The following is a 17,041-nucleotide window of genomic DNA, read 5'->3' on the forward strand; positions in this document are numbered from 1 at the left end:
GATGGAAGAGCAAGGTTTTATTATAGTTTAATTGACTAAAGGTAAGTCATGTTATTTAAGAATCGTTAATAGTTCTATTATTTCTTTACATAATTTTTACATATTATCTATTCTCTACAATTTCGCTCAATTTTCTATCGTACACTTCCCGATCCATATCGGATTTCACGTTCAAATTGTTCGGCCTTCAGAGTCCCATCAATGCTTTCGCAATTTTTGTTAAAAACACTGTAGGCGCTCATCTCGTTCCGTTTCTTTGGACCCGTCCTGGTGTTGAAATAGATCCCAAACAGAGCCGAAAACATAAGGTAGACCAGGCCGAACTTTAGCTCAATGGCTATCACATAAACGGTTACCCAAAACAGAAAGTAAACAACCCAAAGGATGTACTTTAGGGTATTGTTTTCCTTGAAGTGATGATCTGTAGATCCGGATGCGGGTGCGGTATTATCTTCCTCTGGCAGCAGTTCATTTTCACTGGAGAAAACTGTCTCGTCATCCGATTGTTTTTCTAAGCTTTTTGTTGTAGGTTCTAGATCCTGAAATAAAAAGATGAATTGTAAATAACCGACGATCTATGAGCCTAAAAAAGTATCTTTGGATACTTACCTGTTGGACCTCGATTGTTGTATCTTTATTCGTCCCGGTGCCCAACATCCAGAATCTTCTCAGTTTGTCTTTAAAATTATTTACTGTTTCCTGCCGCTTTTTCTGAAGGCGATATTGTCGCAATTGTTCTTGAAAATCAGCCATTAAATTTAGCTTACAAGTATTTTGATAAAAATATAAACATTCGGAAGCTAAGACGCGTCAACAATAAAAATACACCAGATGTTTAGATATCGATATATTAGAGTCAGCTGTTAACTATCGATATATTTAGGGAAATGTTAGGGGTATTTATAAAAACTAAACTGTTATTTCTTAAATTTTAAAAGTATTAATAAAGTTTAGTGGTTTTCAAGTAAATTTAATGTTTTACTGATTTTCCTATAATTTTATTGTGTAGTACGTGCAAATTTTGCGTTAAAAATCTATTCTTCTGCCAAATGAGGATATTTTCAAATGTAGAATGTGTGAAATAATTTCCTTTCTGCAAAAATTTGGCGGAATTTTTTGAAATGGATCCCATATAATATTTTCAGCACTTTTAAAATGCAACCAGCTTTTAGAATCACTAAAACGCACTTTCAAGATAAATTCTTGCCCTATTTGAATTCAAAGTTTAGCCATATGGAGTACTTTGGGTTGTAAATTATGTTGCTTAAAGTTGTAAATATTTATATGTAGAACGTCAGCTTCCTCACCTAAAAACAAATAGATATGTCGACATATGCCACCAGATTTATGTCAGTAATCTAGTGGAAGCATTCCATTTTCACACTCTTAATTGTCGTAAACATTAGAACGTAAACATAAATATTTTTTATGAAAGAGATTTTGCTACCGTTAGTGATTACGTTAATCAACAATTATTTCCCAAGACATTCACTCTTTAACACAAAAATGTGTTTATTTGGGAGGGTTATGATAAAAAAAATTATATAGATCATTTTAATTTTAACTTTCCTAGCTCTAAAAATATATAAATTATTTTTAAAGTAAGATAAAGAAAATATATTCAAATAGATAATTTTTTTTTATTATATGGGTAAAGATTACTTTGTAGAAAATACAATAATTTAAGTCTGGAAGACCCTGGAATTTTGTTAAACAGTATTACGCGCATTTTTATATCAGCTTCCACCTGGAACTCTGGGTGAAGATGAATGACGACCACCTTTGCATTATTTGCTCTAATGAATTGGAAAAACAGAATAAACGAGGCACTCAGGCGGGAGTACGGGGCCGTTCTTCTTTCAGATTCAGCAGACGGACCCAGTGAGTGATACACATTTGATAAATAAACATAATATCATCTAGACCCTCAATTATCTTTATTGTTCCCCCTGATAACCCAACCTCTGGGGGCGTCCTCTGGCACTCCAATAAAATTCTGCCACTGCTTTTATACCCACATCCGAGCGGAGTGGTGTTCAGTTTTAGTTTGTCGCAGGTTCGGGAATGCCACAAAAGTTAAAAGTCAATCCAAGAGATCAAAATGTCTTCGGAACAAAGCCAACAAGACGTTGAGGCAAAAGCAAACACGGTTGCCCCAAAAAATGAAAGTGGAGATCGGAGTGCTGGTCACGATTATGAGGATGTGCTTCAACTAATCGGTAGTGCTAGAATCCTTTCTGAACAAGAATTCCTAAGTAAAAGTAAATATATATATTTCTAATCCAGGATTCGGGCGTGTGCAATGGATTGTCCTCTTGGCGGCAGGACTCCTCCTGATGATGGTCATAAACGAGACCATGGGCATGTCCTATATAACCATTGTGTCCCAGTGTGATTTTGAAATGAATTCAAAAGATAAAGCCATTATGAGTGCTGCCAGTTTTATCGGTGAGTGCGCAGTTTTTCTCTTCAGAGTTCCATGTTCACGTGAAATAAATTTTTTTATAATCTAGATAGTTAAATCTTTATCTTACACGTTTTCCTAGTTGTATATTTTACGCGTGAATTTTTTACACATTTCAGGAATATTCTGTTCCTCATATTTTTGGGGATATTTGAGTGACACTATAGGTCGCAGACCGGTATTGATTTATACCACCATTGCTGGAAATGTGCTATCTGTGTGCTCTATTTTTATTCCAAACTATTGGTTCTACGTCTTTCTACGTTTTGGTGTAGGATTCTTGTAAGTATTGACTTAATTATATCAGAACCCAACGTGACTTTACACTGATTAAATGCAATTTTATAATGAAGTGCTATCATGAACTAATATTGAAGACATTTCTATTGACAAAAAATTAAAATACTAAACAAATTTAGTTGGTAAATATAATAAAATGGTGTATATGAGTTTTAATTTTATATTTATATTTTGTAAACAGCATTGCTGGAGCCTCTTCCACGACTTATGCGTACTTGGGAGAATTCTTTACTCCCCGACACCGTCCCATTGCCATAAACTACGCCAGTCTTTTTGTGGGAATTTCCACGGTCTATGTGCCAGGTAATGAAATATATAAAAACTCTAAAATCATCAAAAACTAACTGAAGGCGCTCTGCAGCCATTGCCTGGCTGGTGCTATCCATGGATTGGAGTATTAGTGTGACGGATGACTTTGCTTTCCGTCCTTGGCGACTTCTTACCATTTGCTATATGCTCCCCGGAGTAATAGGAACCATAATGCTGTGGACTTTACCGGAAAGTCCCAAGATTCTATTGTCCTTACACAAAACGGAAGAGGCTTTTTCGGTAGCGGATTGGATTGCAGTGAAAAACTCAGGGAAACATTTGCATGAATTCAAAGTACAAAAACTAAAAACAGAAGGTTGTTCTGATGGAGAGAATATTCTACTCATATCTAAATCAGCGTAAGTTCATTATAAATTCCTATTCAATACTGCTACCTTGAAAATAATTGACTTAACCTTAGATCAGCAACCATAAAGAAAATGTGGAAGGAAACACTGCCACTTCTGAAAAGACCGCACCTGGTAAACTTTGTTATAAGTTGCACAATCATGTGTGGCCTATTTTTCAGGTAATTTCTTAAACATGTAAAATATGTTTGGGTCTTACATTAAATTTAAATATCTACAGTTCCTCTGGCATGGGTCTTTGGTATCCAGAGATTCAAAACCGTTTGGGTTCTGCGGACTCTGACAATTTAACAGTCTGCAACGTTATCGATGCCTCCATTGATCAAATGCAAGCCAATCAGACTAATAAAGTAACTATATTAATATTTATCTTATTAATTTAATGCTAAAGCTTAGTGCTTTCTAGGTGTGTGATGATCACATAAACACCAAGAGCTACGTTGATACAATCACTTATGGAACCGCCTTAATAGTGGGCTACATCTTAATGGGCCTTGTCATAAACAAAATTGGACGAAAGGCTTCCATTTTCCTTGGCCTTACCTTCGCTGGAGCCTGTGCTCTAGCCCTGATTTGGATCAAAGACGATGTGGCTATTGTGATAGCCTTCTGTTTGTATTTGGTCCTGCCAGGGCTTTGCATATCGATCCTCAGTGGAGCTGTAGTGGATCTTGTTCCAACCCATCTCCGCGGAAAAGCAGTATGTATTTGTCTGATGCTCGGAAGAACAGGAAGCGTTTTTGGTAGCAACATTATTGGAGTACTACTGGACGCCTATTGCACTGCGACATTCGGGGTTTTCTCTGGATTTGTTTTACGTGGGTAGATCAGCATTTTTTCTTATACTCCATATTAATAAGTTATTTTGCTTTTTTTACAGTCTGCGCCTTATTGACGTTGATACTGCCTATTTGAGATTGTTATGTTATTTAATATAATTTAGATTAATTTATATTTAATTTTAGTTTAGAGTAAACTAAATATTGTTGTTTAAAATGAATAAACAGTTTTGAACTTGTTAAACCTAAACTTATGAGAATTATTTTACTTTTTGTCTTCAAGGCAAGATATTTCTTGGTGTAAAACCATGTACAAAAACCAACATAAAAAATCATAAAATTTAAAAGACTGGTTTTCGTACTTTATAGCCCACATTCTTTTTTCATGGGTAGCCAAATACATCCGCCGTTTGAAAAGATTTTAGTACTATTTTCTTAACAAAATCTTCATTTGTTTCTTTTCGATACATATCGAATCGACATATTTTGTCAACTTACGCCCTAAATTTAAAAATCCACCCCCACTGTACTTGTTTTTTGAACAGAAGATTGTCACTTGCAATCCCAACCAGTTTGCATATAAAATCGAATTCATTGATGTTGTTAAACTCTCAGCACATTGTTCTAAATTGAAACAAATCCCCAAAAGGCTTTTCTCAAAACGGGTTTGTTGTGGTTTTCACATGTAGAACTGAGAGCATTCTCGAGTAGCTTATTAGAATACAATGCTTAAAGCCAGGTGCTGCACCAGCTTACTGACCAGTCAGTTGTCAAGTATCCGAGGAATCTCAAGATGCACAGCTCCCTGGAAATCAACACCCCCAATGTGTGGGACTATGATATGATATTGGAAAAGATTGGTAAGAACTTTTTGATTTCGATATTAGTTAACAATATCAAAAATAATTAAATTTTAGGGTATGGAAAAACCCAATGGATACTTTTAATTGTGAGTGGTTTGCTGACAATCACTTCGGTTGCCGCCCAACAAGCCATGAGTATCATTGTCATTGCCTCTCAATGCGAATTCGAAACCACACAGGCAGAAAAAGGTGTGATGATGGCTGCCAGTGTTACAGGTGAGAATCGTGAATCGAGTCGGCATCTCACACAGGTAACAATGGAATATTTTTAATGCTTGCCCAGGTATCTTCTTATCAACCTATATATGGGGCTACATCAGCGATGATATAGGGCGTCGCAAAGTCTTGCTTTATGGCATTTTTGCCTCGAATGCCCTTCAGTTTATTCTCATGTTTGTTACAAGCGTTTGGCTATTCAACATTATTAATCTTCTGGTTGGAATTAGGTGAGTGCAAACACATCTGTGTACAATGTAAAATCCAGAAGATACGAGTAATGACTATTATTTAGTATGGGAGGCGTATCAGCAGCACTCTATGCATACTTAAGTGAATTCAATATTCCCCGCCACAGGGCAGTGGCAATTAATTACTCCACAATGTTTGTCAGTGTGACAGCAATTTACGTTCCAGGTATCTATAGTCCTGTCATTATCCTTAAAGAATATATATCATATATTTATTTTAGCTACTGCCTGGCTGGTACTCTCCTTCGATTGGTCAATCACTGTTGGGAACTTCGTTTTTCTGCCTTGGAGATTAATCCTTTTCGTCAGCTTACTACCCGGACTAATCGGTGGCTTGGTTTTGTTATATTATCCTGAAAGCCCCAAGTTTCTGCTTTCGCAAAACAAGGACCAAGAGGCTGTGGAAGCTGTGGAATGGATAAGTAAATTCAACCGAGGCAAACCGATTCAGAATATCCTGAATTGCGATGAAATTCTACTAAAATCGGAAGACCCCGCTGGTGAGAACATACTAGCCGATAGCCAAGGTTGTGGCATTGGGATACTATCCAAGATTGCCCGGGCTACAGTTCCACTTTTTCACAAGCCTCATGGCTTTAATTTCATCCTATGTAATTTGGTAATGTTTGGCATGTTTTTCAGGTAGGTAAAATTCTAAATTCTCTCAAATCATAAGGTAATACTTTCGTTTTCAGTTCCAATGGCATGCAACTTTGGTTTCCGGAAATTGTGAATCGTTCATCTGGCGCTGGAAACAACTCTTCTACAGTTTGCGAAATAATGAGTGCACCCGTGGAAAAGCCAGAAAATATAACAGAAGAGTTGGTAAAATATATGAATACCAATTATTTCCCTTTCCCAATTGATAATTATATTTAAACTTCAGGAGTGCACAGCTACTATATCCAGCAAAACATACATCGATAATATAATCGTTGGCGTTGCCTTTTTAATTGGTTTCTCGATTCAGGGAACTTTACTGAATCCGTTGGGCCGAAAGAATGTCCTCTTAGCAGCCATTGCAGTCGCGGTACTGAGTGGAGTATTTTTGCACTTTATTGCAAATCCCACCGGAGTACTCATTGCCTTTTGCCTCTACATACTTTTGCCGGGACTTTCGATTTCAATCATGATTGGGGCCATTGTGGACTTGGTTCCTACGCATTTGAGGTATAAAACAGTTTTTAAAATATTAATTTTATCTACAAGTAAGTTTCTTCCTAAAGATCTAAGGCTGTAAGCTTTTGCATGTCATTGGGAAGACTCGGAATCATTGCGGCTACCAATTTAATGGGTGTGATGCTGCAACCCTATTGTAACACCACTTTTGCCATTTTCACTTGTACGCTAGTGGGTAAGTGTTTTTGGTTTAATTTTTTGAAAATGGAACACAACGATAACTAAAATTTTCATTTTGCAGTGTGCTTGATTGTTGTTCATTATCTCCCTATTCGAAACTCAGCCTAATAATTTTCTTCGTGTTTTAAAAATTTGTAAATAAATCACCGTTAATGAGTGTTTCTTTTTAGTGTTATAATATTTTTTTTATTTCTTTTCTAATTATTTTTTTTTTACTGACTGTTTGCCTTTTCTTTTGAAGATCTATTCCTCCTCTTCCTCCTCCTCCTCTTCATCATCTTCGAGGGCTTCCTCGTCGTAGCTGTTGCCACCAGTGGGTGCTTCCTCAGCATTTGAGCTGAGCTCGATCACCGGCTCCTGTTCTTCGAGAGGCGTCACAGGCTCTTCGACTAGGGGCTCAGGATTCTCCTCGTTGTCATTCTTCTGAATGGCTTGGAGTTCCTGGGCCGCCAGCTCGGCTTCCTGGCGGGCAATCTCGGCCAACTCGGCAGCCTGGCGGGCGAGTTCACTATCGGCCTCCTTCTCGATTTCCGCCAATCGCTCCAGCTCCTGTTCGCGCTGACGCTGTTCCTCCGCTATGCGGGCCTCCTCCTGGACACGAGCCTCCTCCTCGGCAGCCTGTTGGGCAGCAGCTTCTTCAGCGGCCTTCAAGGCAGCAGCCTCCTCGGCGGCTTTCTGGGCAGCAGCTTCTTCGGCAGCCTTCAAGGCAGCTTCCTCGGCAGCTTTTTGGGCAGCTTCTTCGACTAGACGGGCCTCCTCAGCTGCTTTCTGGGCAGCTTCTTCGGCTGCTTTCTGGGCAGCTTCTTCGGCAGCTTTTTGGGCAGCCTCCTCGGCGGCTTTCTGGGCAGCAGCCTCCTCAACGGCCTTTTGGGCAGCCTCTTCTGCGGCCTTTTGGGCAGCCTCCTCGGCGGCCTTTTGGGCAGCAGCCTCATCAGCAGCCTTCTGGGCAGCTTCCTCAGCAGCTTTCTGGGCAGCTTCTTCGGCAGCCTTCTTGGCCTTGGCAGCTGCCTGCTTCTCAGCCTCAGCGGTCAAGCGATCGCGTTCCTCCTTCAGAGCCCTAGAAATCCATTTAAATATATTTTAGAGGTTTTCAGGTTTTCTATAAGATCAGTGCTGCCATTGCTGTCCTTTTTGACAAAAAATATATGTCCTTCATTATACGTTTTTCACTTTCAAAGTAATTTTTCATATTTTTTTTACATTTTAGTAGCACAAGAAAAAAATCAAAATCTTTCCAAAATGAAAACCATTTCAAAATACATAAGTTATTTGAATTTAAGTTTTTGAAAATTTAATACAAAAATCTACATCTACAAGTTCAGTCAATCAATGATCAATATATACATATTTCATTATGAATTAAAATAAAAATGTTTGATGAAAAAGATAACAGAATCATTGATGCAACTATAAAGTTAACCCGTAGAAAAATTTTATGAAAACATGATATTATAAGAATATGTCTTTGTCTTTTCTTGTTATTTGAGGTGTACTGTTTTTAGTCAATTTTTGGTAATGGCAGTTGGCAGAACTGACTGGCACTGGCACTGCTTACTTCTCTTCACGGCGCTTGGCCTCATCGGCTTTCTGGGCGCGCTTCTTCTCCAAGTCCACCTCATCGAGGGCTTCCTCGTTGACGGTCAGGAGACGCTCCTGACGCAGGCGCTGCTTCTCCTTCGATTCGAGATCGACAGGATCCTCCAGGGGCCTAGGGGCAGAAAATTTTCTAGACGGACGGTTAGGATCCAACTCGGCATCTGAAATTTAAAGCTTGTCATCACACCACAACCACTCATCATTTGTTGATTGTTTTCTCTGTGGAACATTTATCCTTAACCTTGTTGGTCTTCATATATTTACTTTTTAAATTACAGTGTAAGACTAGTACTTACTATTCCGGACGGCGAGTGGAGTGGTGGTTTGCTTTTAGACGAGGCAAGGTAAAATTGCAGTTCAGAAGACGCCAATGGTTTTAGAGTATTGTGTGGCATTAATGGGAATTTCTTTTTGTATTTTCATTTAGGTTCGTGGTGTGAAGAATTAACCAAAATGTAGTTAATGGGTTAAGCATACATACATATATACATCTCAAAATGCAAAGTTGTACATAAATCAAGCTGAGGTTTCGAGATTCGGAATTTCGTGTATTTTTTTGAAGTGTTTGCTTTCAAAAATGTTATTTACAATAGATCGTGTCTCTTTTTGTAGTGTTTTTGGGGTAAATCTTGCTGGAATCCTTTCGTTGCTATAAAAATATACCCACCCATCCTAAAAACCCGCTGCACATTCCCCATAAAAAGATTCATTTTAGATCAGTATTTACAAATTAATATATTGATACATATATGGTAAGTAAATATCCCTAAACGTGAGTTTACATATGCATGAACATAACATTTATTAACAAATTTCGCGCTGACGATTGTATCTTAAATGCCAAAAAAAAGTATGCAGGTGAATGTAATAAATATTATTTAACAATTATGAACATAAATTTAAATGTCAGCTTTGACGGCCTTTATATAGTTTACTTAAGTTAAGAAAAATCGAAAGATGAAGGAGTATCTACATTTTGGTAAGTCACATGAAAAATGTTAGTATCACAAGTGATGCGCTGAATTTATTGAATTGAATATATTTTCGATCGATTTTAAGCTTTTCTGATCTAATCTGATCTGTGTGAATATTAGTCTGAGTAGTGAAAGCGCCAGAGTGGGTCGATATCATTTGTTCTTCTTGTAGATATCGACAAATTGTCTACCACGCAAAAGAAAGTCTTTTAGATTGGTTTATTTAAGAAATAGAAGTGTATGTCCATACAAAAATCAGGCATGTTATCATTTAGGCCTCAACTTCAACAGCTTCAACTGGAAAGAATCAATCAATCATAAAACGTATAACGTTAGTGAAATACAATGAACGGAACAAATCAGGATGCAGCAACCAAATATGTACGTTAGTTACAAATGAATAAATTAAATCAACTTCTGGAGCACCAGTATAGTAAATATCGTAGATATTTTCTTAAATATTTGTTTTATAGATTTTCAGGAAGATATTCATTTATGGGAACAGAAAAAATAGAAGGTGCTTGTTATTAAAGAAAACCTACTCCGTTTTTGTAATGATTCATAATGCAAGGTTAAATAAGAATTCATAGACTTGAAATAGAGATGAAGAGTATATTTATGGGATATGATAACATGGAACGTGTCTATTGAAATAAAAAGACGGAGTAGTCGGTTCAAGAAAACACAGAGACTTACAATCTTTACTTTAATCCTTCCAAATTAAATCAAACTCAAATTTAAACATTAAGGAGTGGAAATAATTTGACGAAAAAACTTTCAAGACGAGTAAAATCTTTTCTTTGAATGGCAATTGTTTTTTGGCGGCAACATCGAAAACATATATGCTTGAATGATATTTATATACAGGTGTCATTTTCAAGCGTCATGTAACGAAGAAACAGAACTTACCTTCCTTCTGAGCAACATTGGATTGCTTATCACTCTTCCAAGTGGGATGTCTAAGGTACCAGGACAAGAGGTTAATATCAGTTCGAACTTTGTCCGAATCGTACATTGGCCTTCTAATATTATAGGCCTTGTCACCGCAAATCCTTACTGATGCAAGATGACTTTTACCTTTTATTTTTTAATTATTTAAAAGATAGGTATTTAATAACTATAGTTCACTAGGCAATAAATTATGATGTCTAACCACAGTTGTGAACGGAATGCAACAATCACACATCTGACTAAATGAAATGAGGGACTTACCAACATATTTAACTGCTGGACGAGGGTAGTGCGAAATGTTATGAACCTCCTTGGCAACGTGACGAACTGGGTTTGTGACACGGGCCACATAGGCATCAAGAGCCAATTGCGAAGTTGGGGCATAATCGTAACTATAAGCAAGAAATATTCTTAATATATATTCTGCAGACATTTATTTAAACTTTAAAAATATGGCTTTGCTTATTTGAATTCAAAGAATTTTTTCGGTTACACACGGCGTATGAGTAATTTTTATGCATACATATTACTCATACGTCATGTGGGCGCTGAAATATTTGTCTGGCTGTAATCTTTATGGTGCATGTCAAAAAAGTGCATGCATAATAAACTTTAAAATTATTTCACACGTTATTAAATCTTTTTATATAAATAATTTAGGATTTTGGCAACCACTTGGCACACAAACACAAAAGTATGCTATAAAATATTTCATAATGTCAACAGTCCCATTAACAATGTAATTTGAGGAAAATTTCTGTATACTATTTGTATAAACTCAAAGAAATAGTGTTAAAAACTTACCCAGTGACTGGGAAAGGAGTGCAGCTGCGTGCGCGGCGCACCACAGGAGTATGCAAGTCACGAATCAGGGATTGCGCGCGGTTGCGAATCCGGCTTGTTTCCTCAGAGAAGGTCTGCAATTTGGACGGCATTTTAGTATGCTAGCCATGACCTCTTCAATATCAGTTTCCAAAACAGGCACAAAGCACTCAACAAATAATGCGCAGCTACGGCAGTCTTTTAAAAGGTGGACCAACTTACGGTGAAGGGTTCGGTATTGAGGTAATTGGTTAGGGCCCGGGCGCCATAGCCAGGCGGCAGCCTCTTCAGGTACGAGGGCACGGCACGGACCGGGGTACGGGTGATCCTAACCGGGGAGGTGGTGATCCTCACCGGAGATACCGAACGAGCGTACACCCGGGTGATTGTAGTTGGGTTGTAGTGGTACGACGGCGTGTAGGTAGTGTACGATGTCGGGGTCAAGGTCGAAGTGTAGTAGCTCGATGGCAGAATTGTAGGACTATAGTAGGTCGATGGCGTGGTGTAAGAGTACGAGGTGGTGCGCTCCGGCGACGAAATCACTCGGGTCGTTGTGCGGACAACGCGAACCGGCGATGGAGAGTGTATGACGCGGGACACCACGCGGGCGGGGGAAGTTACAACTCGGATGGGCGAAGTAATGACCCGGGTGCCACCATACCTGGGCACCGAGTAGCTCGAGTAGATGGGGTAACTCGACTTGTACACCTATTTTTGCGGATGGTTTCAAAAATTAACAAACAACTCTTGAATGGCCAAGGCATGGAATGAGTTTGAAACTAGCATTTTTAGAATGTGAAAGCCATGAAAGGAAAAAATAGTTTATCAAGTAACAAAGAGAAACAATTAAAGAATTGTATTTCTCGGTAAACGAGAATTTTAATTATGGACTTTAAATGGATTTTATGATCTTTTAATAAAATTTCGTTGACTAACTAATTACTTGGAGAGGTTCTTATTAATTTTGATGTGAAAAAAATAATTTAACACGCTAATTAATAAAACAACTTAATGTTGTGAAGGCTTACTACTAACCGAGAAGACTTCCAGTGATGGTGATGTGATATTTGGTGAGGTGATTGAACAGTGTGATAAAAGTCAATAGAAAAGAATAGTGAACCATAGAAAGATGGATGACGAGCGATTATGTATGGCATTGAAATGAAAAGCAAATACTTACTCGAGTCACTTTCGAGACAGTCGGGTACTGCAATTAATACAAAATAACGCATTTGATTTTCTGTTTAAATCCAATTATGATCTCTTGACAAAACGGTTTCATTCACCTTTTCGTTATCTAAAAAATAGTGTCCTACTTCGTGTCTTCAGAATGAATATCGTATCTGTTTTTTCTTTTTTCTTTTTGGGGATTCAACCAAAGTAATGAGTAAGTTTTTTATTTTTTTGAGATAAGACCGTGTTTATTTTATTGTATCACAAATATGTTTTAACAAGACTGCTTGAAGGTTGGCGAATACATAGAAAGATTGTTGCTGCAATAAATCTAGTCTGTATGCGAAACTATTTGGTCATTAGTGGGGATTAGTCCAAGTCAAAACATTTACATCATTTGAATACGAGCATCGAAAACATCATATATAGTACATATAGGCACTCAAGGTTAGCGGGTTAAGTGGATTATTGAAATAAATAATAAATATATGTATATATATTCGAAACAATGACGTATTAGTATCGGGCACACCATAAAACATAGCTAGAGCAGCTTCTAAACGTGGTAGGAGAAGTGACGGTAGCGGGTTCCGCCCGGCAGGTTGCCGGAAGTGGTCGAGGAATAGCTGTAGCCGCCGGGTCCGGCGCCAGTGGTGCTGGTCCGCTCAGTGCTGTAGTTGTACGAGCCGCCGGGACCGCTGCGCGAGGTCTTCTCGACGGTCGAGGTGTAAGTAGACCGCTCCGGACGGGAGTAAGGGTTGCTCGAGTCGTAGCTGCTATTTTCCACGGACGACTTAGAGGTGTACGAGTAGTCCGAGGAGGCGCGGCTGCGGTGCGAGCCGGGTCTGTCCGTGCACAGGTCTAAGCGTGGAGTCTATAAATTCCGATTTGATATTGATATAGAGAAAATGTTTTTTTTTTCGCAAGCATCATTTAAAAGGGTATAAGGCGACTGAACTTGCTGCTCCAAGAACTGTATATGCAAAACTAAAACAAAAACGCATTGCGACTCGAAAGAAACAAGGGAAATTGAAACATGTTCGAACTGTTTAACTTAAGAGCTTAATGCAACCATCTATGCCAAATTATGTTAAGATTCTATGGGATTATGAGAAGTTAGATACAAGGGTACACAGAGAAAAATGCAAAAACAATCACTAAATAATTGCTAGACAAAACTTTAAATATTGATTATAGAACTTGTATTTTTTCTTTGTGTATAAATCATAAAACACATATTTTTAGTGGGTTAACACAAGTGTTTGTATCAACTATGGATATGCTAAAATGTAGGCCTATCATTATTTTTATTTTTTCAGATTTTTTTGTGTGTTTTCTGTTATTGATACTTAATTGCAATTTTTGATTCGTTCGGCTAGATTCGATGTGGTTCGGGTTACAGGGTGTATATATATACGTTTTTTGGTTTTCTTAGTTCGCCCTAATAGTAGTATTTGGTGACCATCGCGCCCGACTTTTCGTTCCGGTAGGTCTCCCTGCGCACCGGCAGGCTCTCGGAGACCGCCCGGTGGAGCCGTGGCAGCTGGGAGTCCAGACTGTCACGGGCAGTTCGGGCGGCGGTGTTGCCACCCGCCTCCACGGTGTCGATATGCTGGCGCACCATCGAAAGGATCCGCTCGCGGTTCTTGTCCCGGGTGGACACATACGGCTCGATCGGCTCGTAGGCCAGCTTGTAGTCGGGCTTGATCGCCGCCCGATTGATCGGGTCGAGGATCGACCGTTTCCGCTGCTCAGCAGCCGGACGCCGTACTCCGAAGGCGGTCACCGGATCGGAGATGAGCGAGGGCCGCGGCACGAACGGAACTTTCTCCCAGTCAATTGGTGTTCTCTTTGGTCTCTGCAAATCCCAAAATGCCACAAAGTTGATTGTTTTAATTTCTGGGATAGCCGTAAGTTAGGTGGCTACTTGGTTAAGTTGGTGCAGACAACAACGCTGGCTGGTGGTTGGTGGCTTGAGGCTGGGAACTCATCTATATATACACGCTCAACTCGGGAGTTGAAAAGCCTGGTTGTGGTGGTTGCATTTTATACAGCAGTGGTGCTATGGTGGGGCATTTTATATATACAGCTGGGTGGGTCAAGCAATAGTTCCAATATTCGACAGACCTTACGATATGACGCAAACAGCATATCTACATATGTACATTAGATAGGACCTTGGCGTGGCATTGCTCATACGCAGTGTTGACCAGTTATCATAGCAAGATGGAAAATTGTCGCTACCAAAGGTCCACTCTAGTCCACACATACACATATGCAAGTTGATACGACGTAGTGTGGTTGTAAGTAATGTGCAATGGGAGCATTAAGTCGGAACACAACAGTAAACATAAATGTATATACAGTTTAATACTAAGTTAATATTTAAAAAAGCATCACTGAAACTCACATTTAAGTGAGACATTAAAAAACTTAGGAATGCGAAAATATGTATTCCACACAAGAATTAACCAAAGACGAAAAGTGTCCAGAGACTTCGAGCTGTCTCTTGTGGATGTAGCTCTATCTATAAACATATATATCCTTGCTTTGGATTATTATAACACCCATTAATACGGTCGGAGAAAAATGACTCTTTTGTTATTTTTTATTTTTTCGTCAGCATTTATCTTCCAATTTTCGAAAATCTTGGCATTATTTTATTGTTGGTTTCTGCCATGGCTTCGGTTTATTTGAATATATTATGGAAATCGGAAAGATATTTTTAGGACTAGCGAAGAGCGAAGTGCGCGCGCATATAGTATTACACATACAAAAAGCAAAACCACGGCCCCGTACAAAAGCAAATTATCGAGAGAAATGCGTTTGTATGGGATTCATCGAGAATTCGCATGTGTTTGGAATTCCACTCGCCTGTATATATTCTAAACATTTTTGGGCACCAGACGGACCTCAACTTTTTGTAAATAATAATAAAATAGATTCGAATAGAGAAGAAAATTTCGGATGTTCGGCCTCCGCTAAAATCTTAAAATGTATTCGCCTGATATATGCACATATATTTTGGGGTGATGAGTAAACGCGAATATCCGAAAGAGATATGAAGATCATCGAGCAGCCATAAATTTAGGAAAAAACTGAATTCCCACGACCTCAAGAAAATTGTAATGCCTTCACACTCGCATAATTTTGTCATATATTTTTAATTAATGGCCTGTTTTTATTATGGTTAAGCCGTGAACACACACATACGATTTGATATATATATCACATATAGTACAGGTACATACTGGCGTATGTAGAATCCATTATGAAAGCGATTAAATTGTTAGAAATAATGCATGTATGATCTACAACTGAACCTGCAAGTTCTAGTACTTTCTCCCTGAAAGCTGTCACTCTGTTTCTGCTTCTGATTAAAATATTATATTATACAAGTGGATAAGTTACAATTAATAAATACAAATTGTTCGATACGATATTCATAATTGGTAGACACGTTTCATTCAAACTTGTTTCAATTTCTTAATTAATCTGTTCGCTTGTCAACATAGAACCGTGGAGTACAGCAAGTGGGACACAAGCGCTTAAAACTGAAATATTTATTTCGACCAAACATTTGATTAGCTAACTGCTTTCAAATTTGTCAAATTTATCCGTAGCGTTTTCAGTGTACAAGAGTTTTTTGTTTTTGGCACAATATTAGGCAATGTTAAAAATAATAAATTTGGAATTTTCAACTTGGACGCACAGATATATTTCACAGATTTGAGTTAAGGTAAACCACACTACCGTATGTCAAGTGTAACTAAGTTTTTATCCAATCGCTTACCGTAACGGCATAGGAAGTCGTCACCGGCCTCGAGGTGTACGTTCTGCGAGTTGTAAATCCACTTTCGTAAACCATTTTGTTTTTGGTGATTTTTTCTTAGAAGATGTATTAATGAATTGTTCGTTGGATTTGATTCGGATTTGTCGTCGTTGCGTGTTGTTCACTGGACGCCCGTTCGAGTTGATCTGCCTGAGAATGGCACGGAGCACTTGCTTATAATTTTTTGATTTTCAAAATTTTCACAGCCTTCGGTCTCTTACTCGGTCTCGCTCTCTCACGCTCCTGCCCAGTCTGTACCTCTTTTTCTATTCATCTCCCAAATAAACTTATTTTTGGAATTAAGAAACATTGACATCTCTCGTCGCAAAGAGCAAGCAATTTCTGTTTACATAAAGCCAGCAATTTTCAAACACAAGTATATATCAGGGAAAGCCTATACAAATATATATGTAAATGGCTTTTTTTTTTGCCTAGAGGATAGCCCTTTATTTAAAAAACAATCTATTTCGGATATTTGTTTCCAGAGTATTTTGGATCATTAGTCATCGTTTATAAATTCCGCCAGCAAAACATTAATGTGGGCGAAAGTGTGCAATTGTTTTCATTCCTCATAAAGCCCAGACATCCGGCCTATAAAGGTGTATTATTTCCTTCCACAATATCGCCACTAATTTGAGTGACATTTCCGATTATATTTACAGTTCTTTAAACTTTGAAACATAATTAAAAACCAAGAGACCACTGATTGTTTTATGTTTTCTCTTGCCAAACATATATTTACTTTCTCTCTGACCATTTTCCTTCACAATATTATTAATGGACC

General features: G+C 38.3%; 4 protein-coding genes across 8 annotated transcripts; 2 read left to right on the plus strand and 2 right to left on the minus strand.

The window, feature by feature from the left end:
- Positions 1 to 10: 10 nt before the first annotated feature.
- LOC6499880 (SAYSvFN domain-containing protein 1) lies at positions 11 to 862 on the minus strand. Its single transcript, XM_001953676.4, has 2 exons — positions 610 to 862; positions 11 to 539 (listed from the first exon to the last, which is right to left on the minus strand). The coding sequence occupies exons 1-2, from the start codon at positions 751 to 753 to the stop codon at positions 135 to 137; spliced, it is 549 nt and encodes a 182-aa protein (XP_001953712.1). The 5' UTR covers positions 754 to 862; the 3' UTR covers positions 11 to 134.
- Positions 863 to 2,002: 1,140 nt separating this feature from the next.
- Positions 2,003 to 4,470, plus strand: LOC6500680 (synaptic vesicle glycoprotein 2B). Its single transcript, XM_001953677.4, has 9 exons — positions 2,003 to 2,219; positions 2,287 to 2,448; positions 2,584 to 2,746; positions 2,946 to 3,067; positions 3,126 to 3,432; positions 3,495 to 3,602; positions 3,662 to 3,791; positions 3,848 to 4,259; positions 4,322 to 4,470. The coding sequence occupies exons 1-9, from the start codon at positions 2,102 to 2,104 to the stop codon at positions 4,354 to 4,356; spliced, it is 1,557 nt and encodes a 518-aa protein (XP_001953713.1). The 5' UTR covers positions 2,003 to 2,101; the 3' UTR covers positions 4,357 to 4,470.
- A 488-nt stretch (positions 4,471 to 4,958) lies between these two features.
- Positions 4,959 to 7,089, plus strand: LOC6500681 (synaptic vesicle glycoprotein 2A). The gene is made up of 9 exons (XM_001953678.4): positions 4,959 to 5,080; positions 5,138 to 5,299; positions 5,367 to 5,529; positions 5,595 to 5,716; positions 5,772 to 6,192; positions 6,246 to 6,375; positions 6,437 to 6,720; positions 6,777 to 6,904; positions 6,971 to 7,089. The coding sequence occupies exons 1-9, from the start codon at positions 5,014 to 5,016 to the stop codon at positions 7,015 to 7,017; spliced, it is 1,524 nt and encodes a 507-aa protein (XP_001953714.2). The 5' UTR covers positions 4,959 to 5,013; the 3' UTR covers positions 7,018 to 7,089.
- LOC6499879 (protein anoxia up-regulated) lies at positions 7,073 to 16,495 on the minus strand. 5 transcript variants are annotated; one of them, XM_001953679.4, is made up of 7 exons: positions 16,219 to 16,434; positions 12,433 to 12,459; positions 11,475 to 11,960; positions 11,235 to 11,347; positions 10,692 to 10,822; positions 8,465 to 8,666; positions 7,073 to 7,966 (listed from the first exon to the last, which is right to left on the minus strand). In XM_001953679.4, the coding sequence occupies exons 1-7, from the start codon at positions 16,291 to 16,293 to the stop codon at positions 7,153 to 7,155; spliced, it is 1,848 nt and encodes a 615-aa protein (XP_001953715.2). In that variant the 5' UTR covers positions 16,294 to 16,434; the 3' UTR covers positions 7,073 to 7,152. The 5 variants fall into 5 exon arrangements, with proteins under 5 accessions (XP_001953715.2, XP_014766270.1, XP_014766267.1 ...); XM_014910784.3 differs by lacking the exons at positions 7,073 to 7,966; positions 8,465 to 8,666 and adding exons at positions 9,222 to 9,776; positions 10,389 to 10,556 and having other exon boundaries at positions 16,219 to 16,433; XM_014910781.3 differs by lacking the exons at positions 7,073 to 7,966; positions 8,465 to 8,666 and adding exons at positions 9,684 to 10,324; positions 10,389 to 10,556.
- Between the last annotated feature and the right edge of the window lie 546 nt (positions 16,496 to 17,041).

Source organism: Drosophila ananassae, chromosome 2L, assembly GCF_017639315.1.
Source record: "Drosophila ananassae strain 14024-0371.13 chromosome 2L, ASM1763931v2, whole genome shotgun sequence".
Classification (NCBI taxonomy): Eukaryota; Metazoa; Arthropoda; class Insecta; order Diptera; family Drosophilidae; genus Drosophila; species Drosophila ananassae.

Bases quoted from the DNA above. Each gene is read 5' to 3' on its own strand.
- LOC6499880 (XM_001953676.4), bottom strand. From the start codon at position 753: ATGGCTGATTTTCAAGAACAATTGCGACAATATCGCCTTCAGAAAAAG. The intron at 540-609 runs GTAAGTATCCAA...TTTTTATTTCAG, and splicing joins CAACAATCGAGGTCCAACAG to GATCTAGAACCTACAACAAA.
- LOC6500680 (XM_001953677.4), top strand. From the start codon at position 2,102: ATGTCTTCGGAACAAAGCCAACAAGACGTTGAGGCAAAAGCAAACACG. The intron at 2,449-2,583 runs GTGAGTGCGCAG...TACACATTTCAG, and splicing joins GAGTGCTGCCAGTTTTATCG to GAATATTCTGTTCCTCATAT. The intron at 2,747-2,945 runs GTAAGTATTGAC...TTTTGTAAACAG, and splicing joins CGTTTTGGTGTAGGATTCTT to CATTGCTGGAGCCTCTTCCA.
- LOC6500681 (XM_001953678.4), top strand. From the start codon at position 5,014: ATGCACAGCTCCCTGGAAATCAACACCCCCAATGTGTGGGACTATGAT. The intron at 5,081-5,137 runs GTAAGAACTTTT...ATTAAATTTTAG, and splicing joins TATGATATTGGAAAAGATTG to GGTATGGAAAAACCCAATGG. The intron at 5,530-5,594 runs GTGAGTGCAAAC...ACTATTATTTAG, and splicing joins AATCTTCTGGTTGGAATTAG to TATGGGAGGCGTATCAGCAG.
- LOC6499879 (XM_001953679.4), bottom strand. From the start codon at position 16,293: ATGGTTTACGAAAGTGGATTTACAACTCGCAGAACGTACACCTCGAGG. The intron at 12,460-16,218 runs GTAAGCGATTGG...TATTAATTGCAG, and splicing joins CGACTTCCTATGCCGTTACG to TACCCGACTGTCTCGAAAGT. The intron at 11,348-11,474 runs GTAAGTTGGTCC...TCCAAATTGCAG, and splicing joins TCAATACCGAACCCTTCACC to ACCTTCTCTGAGGAAACAAG.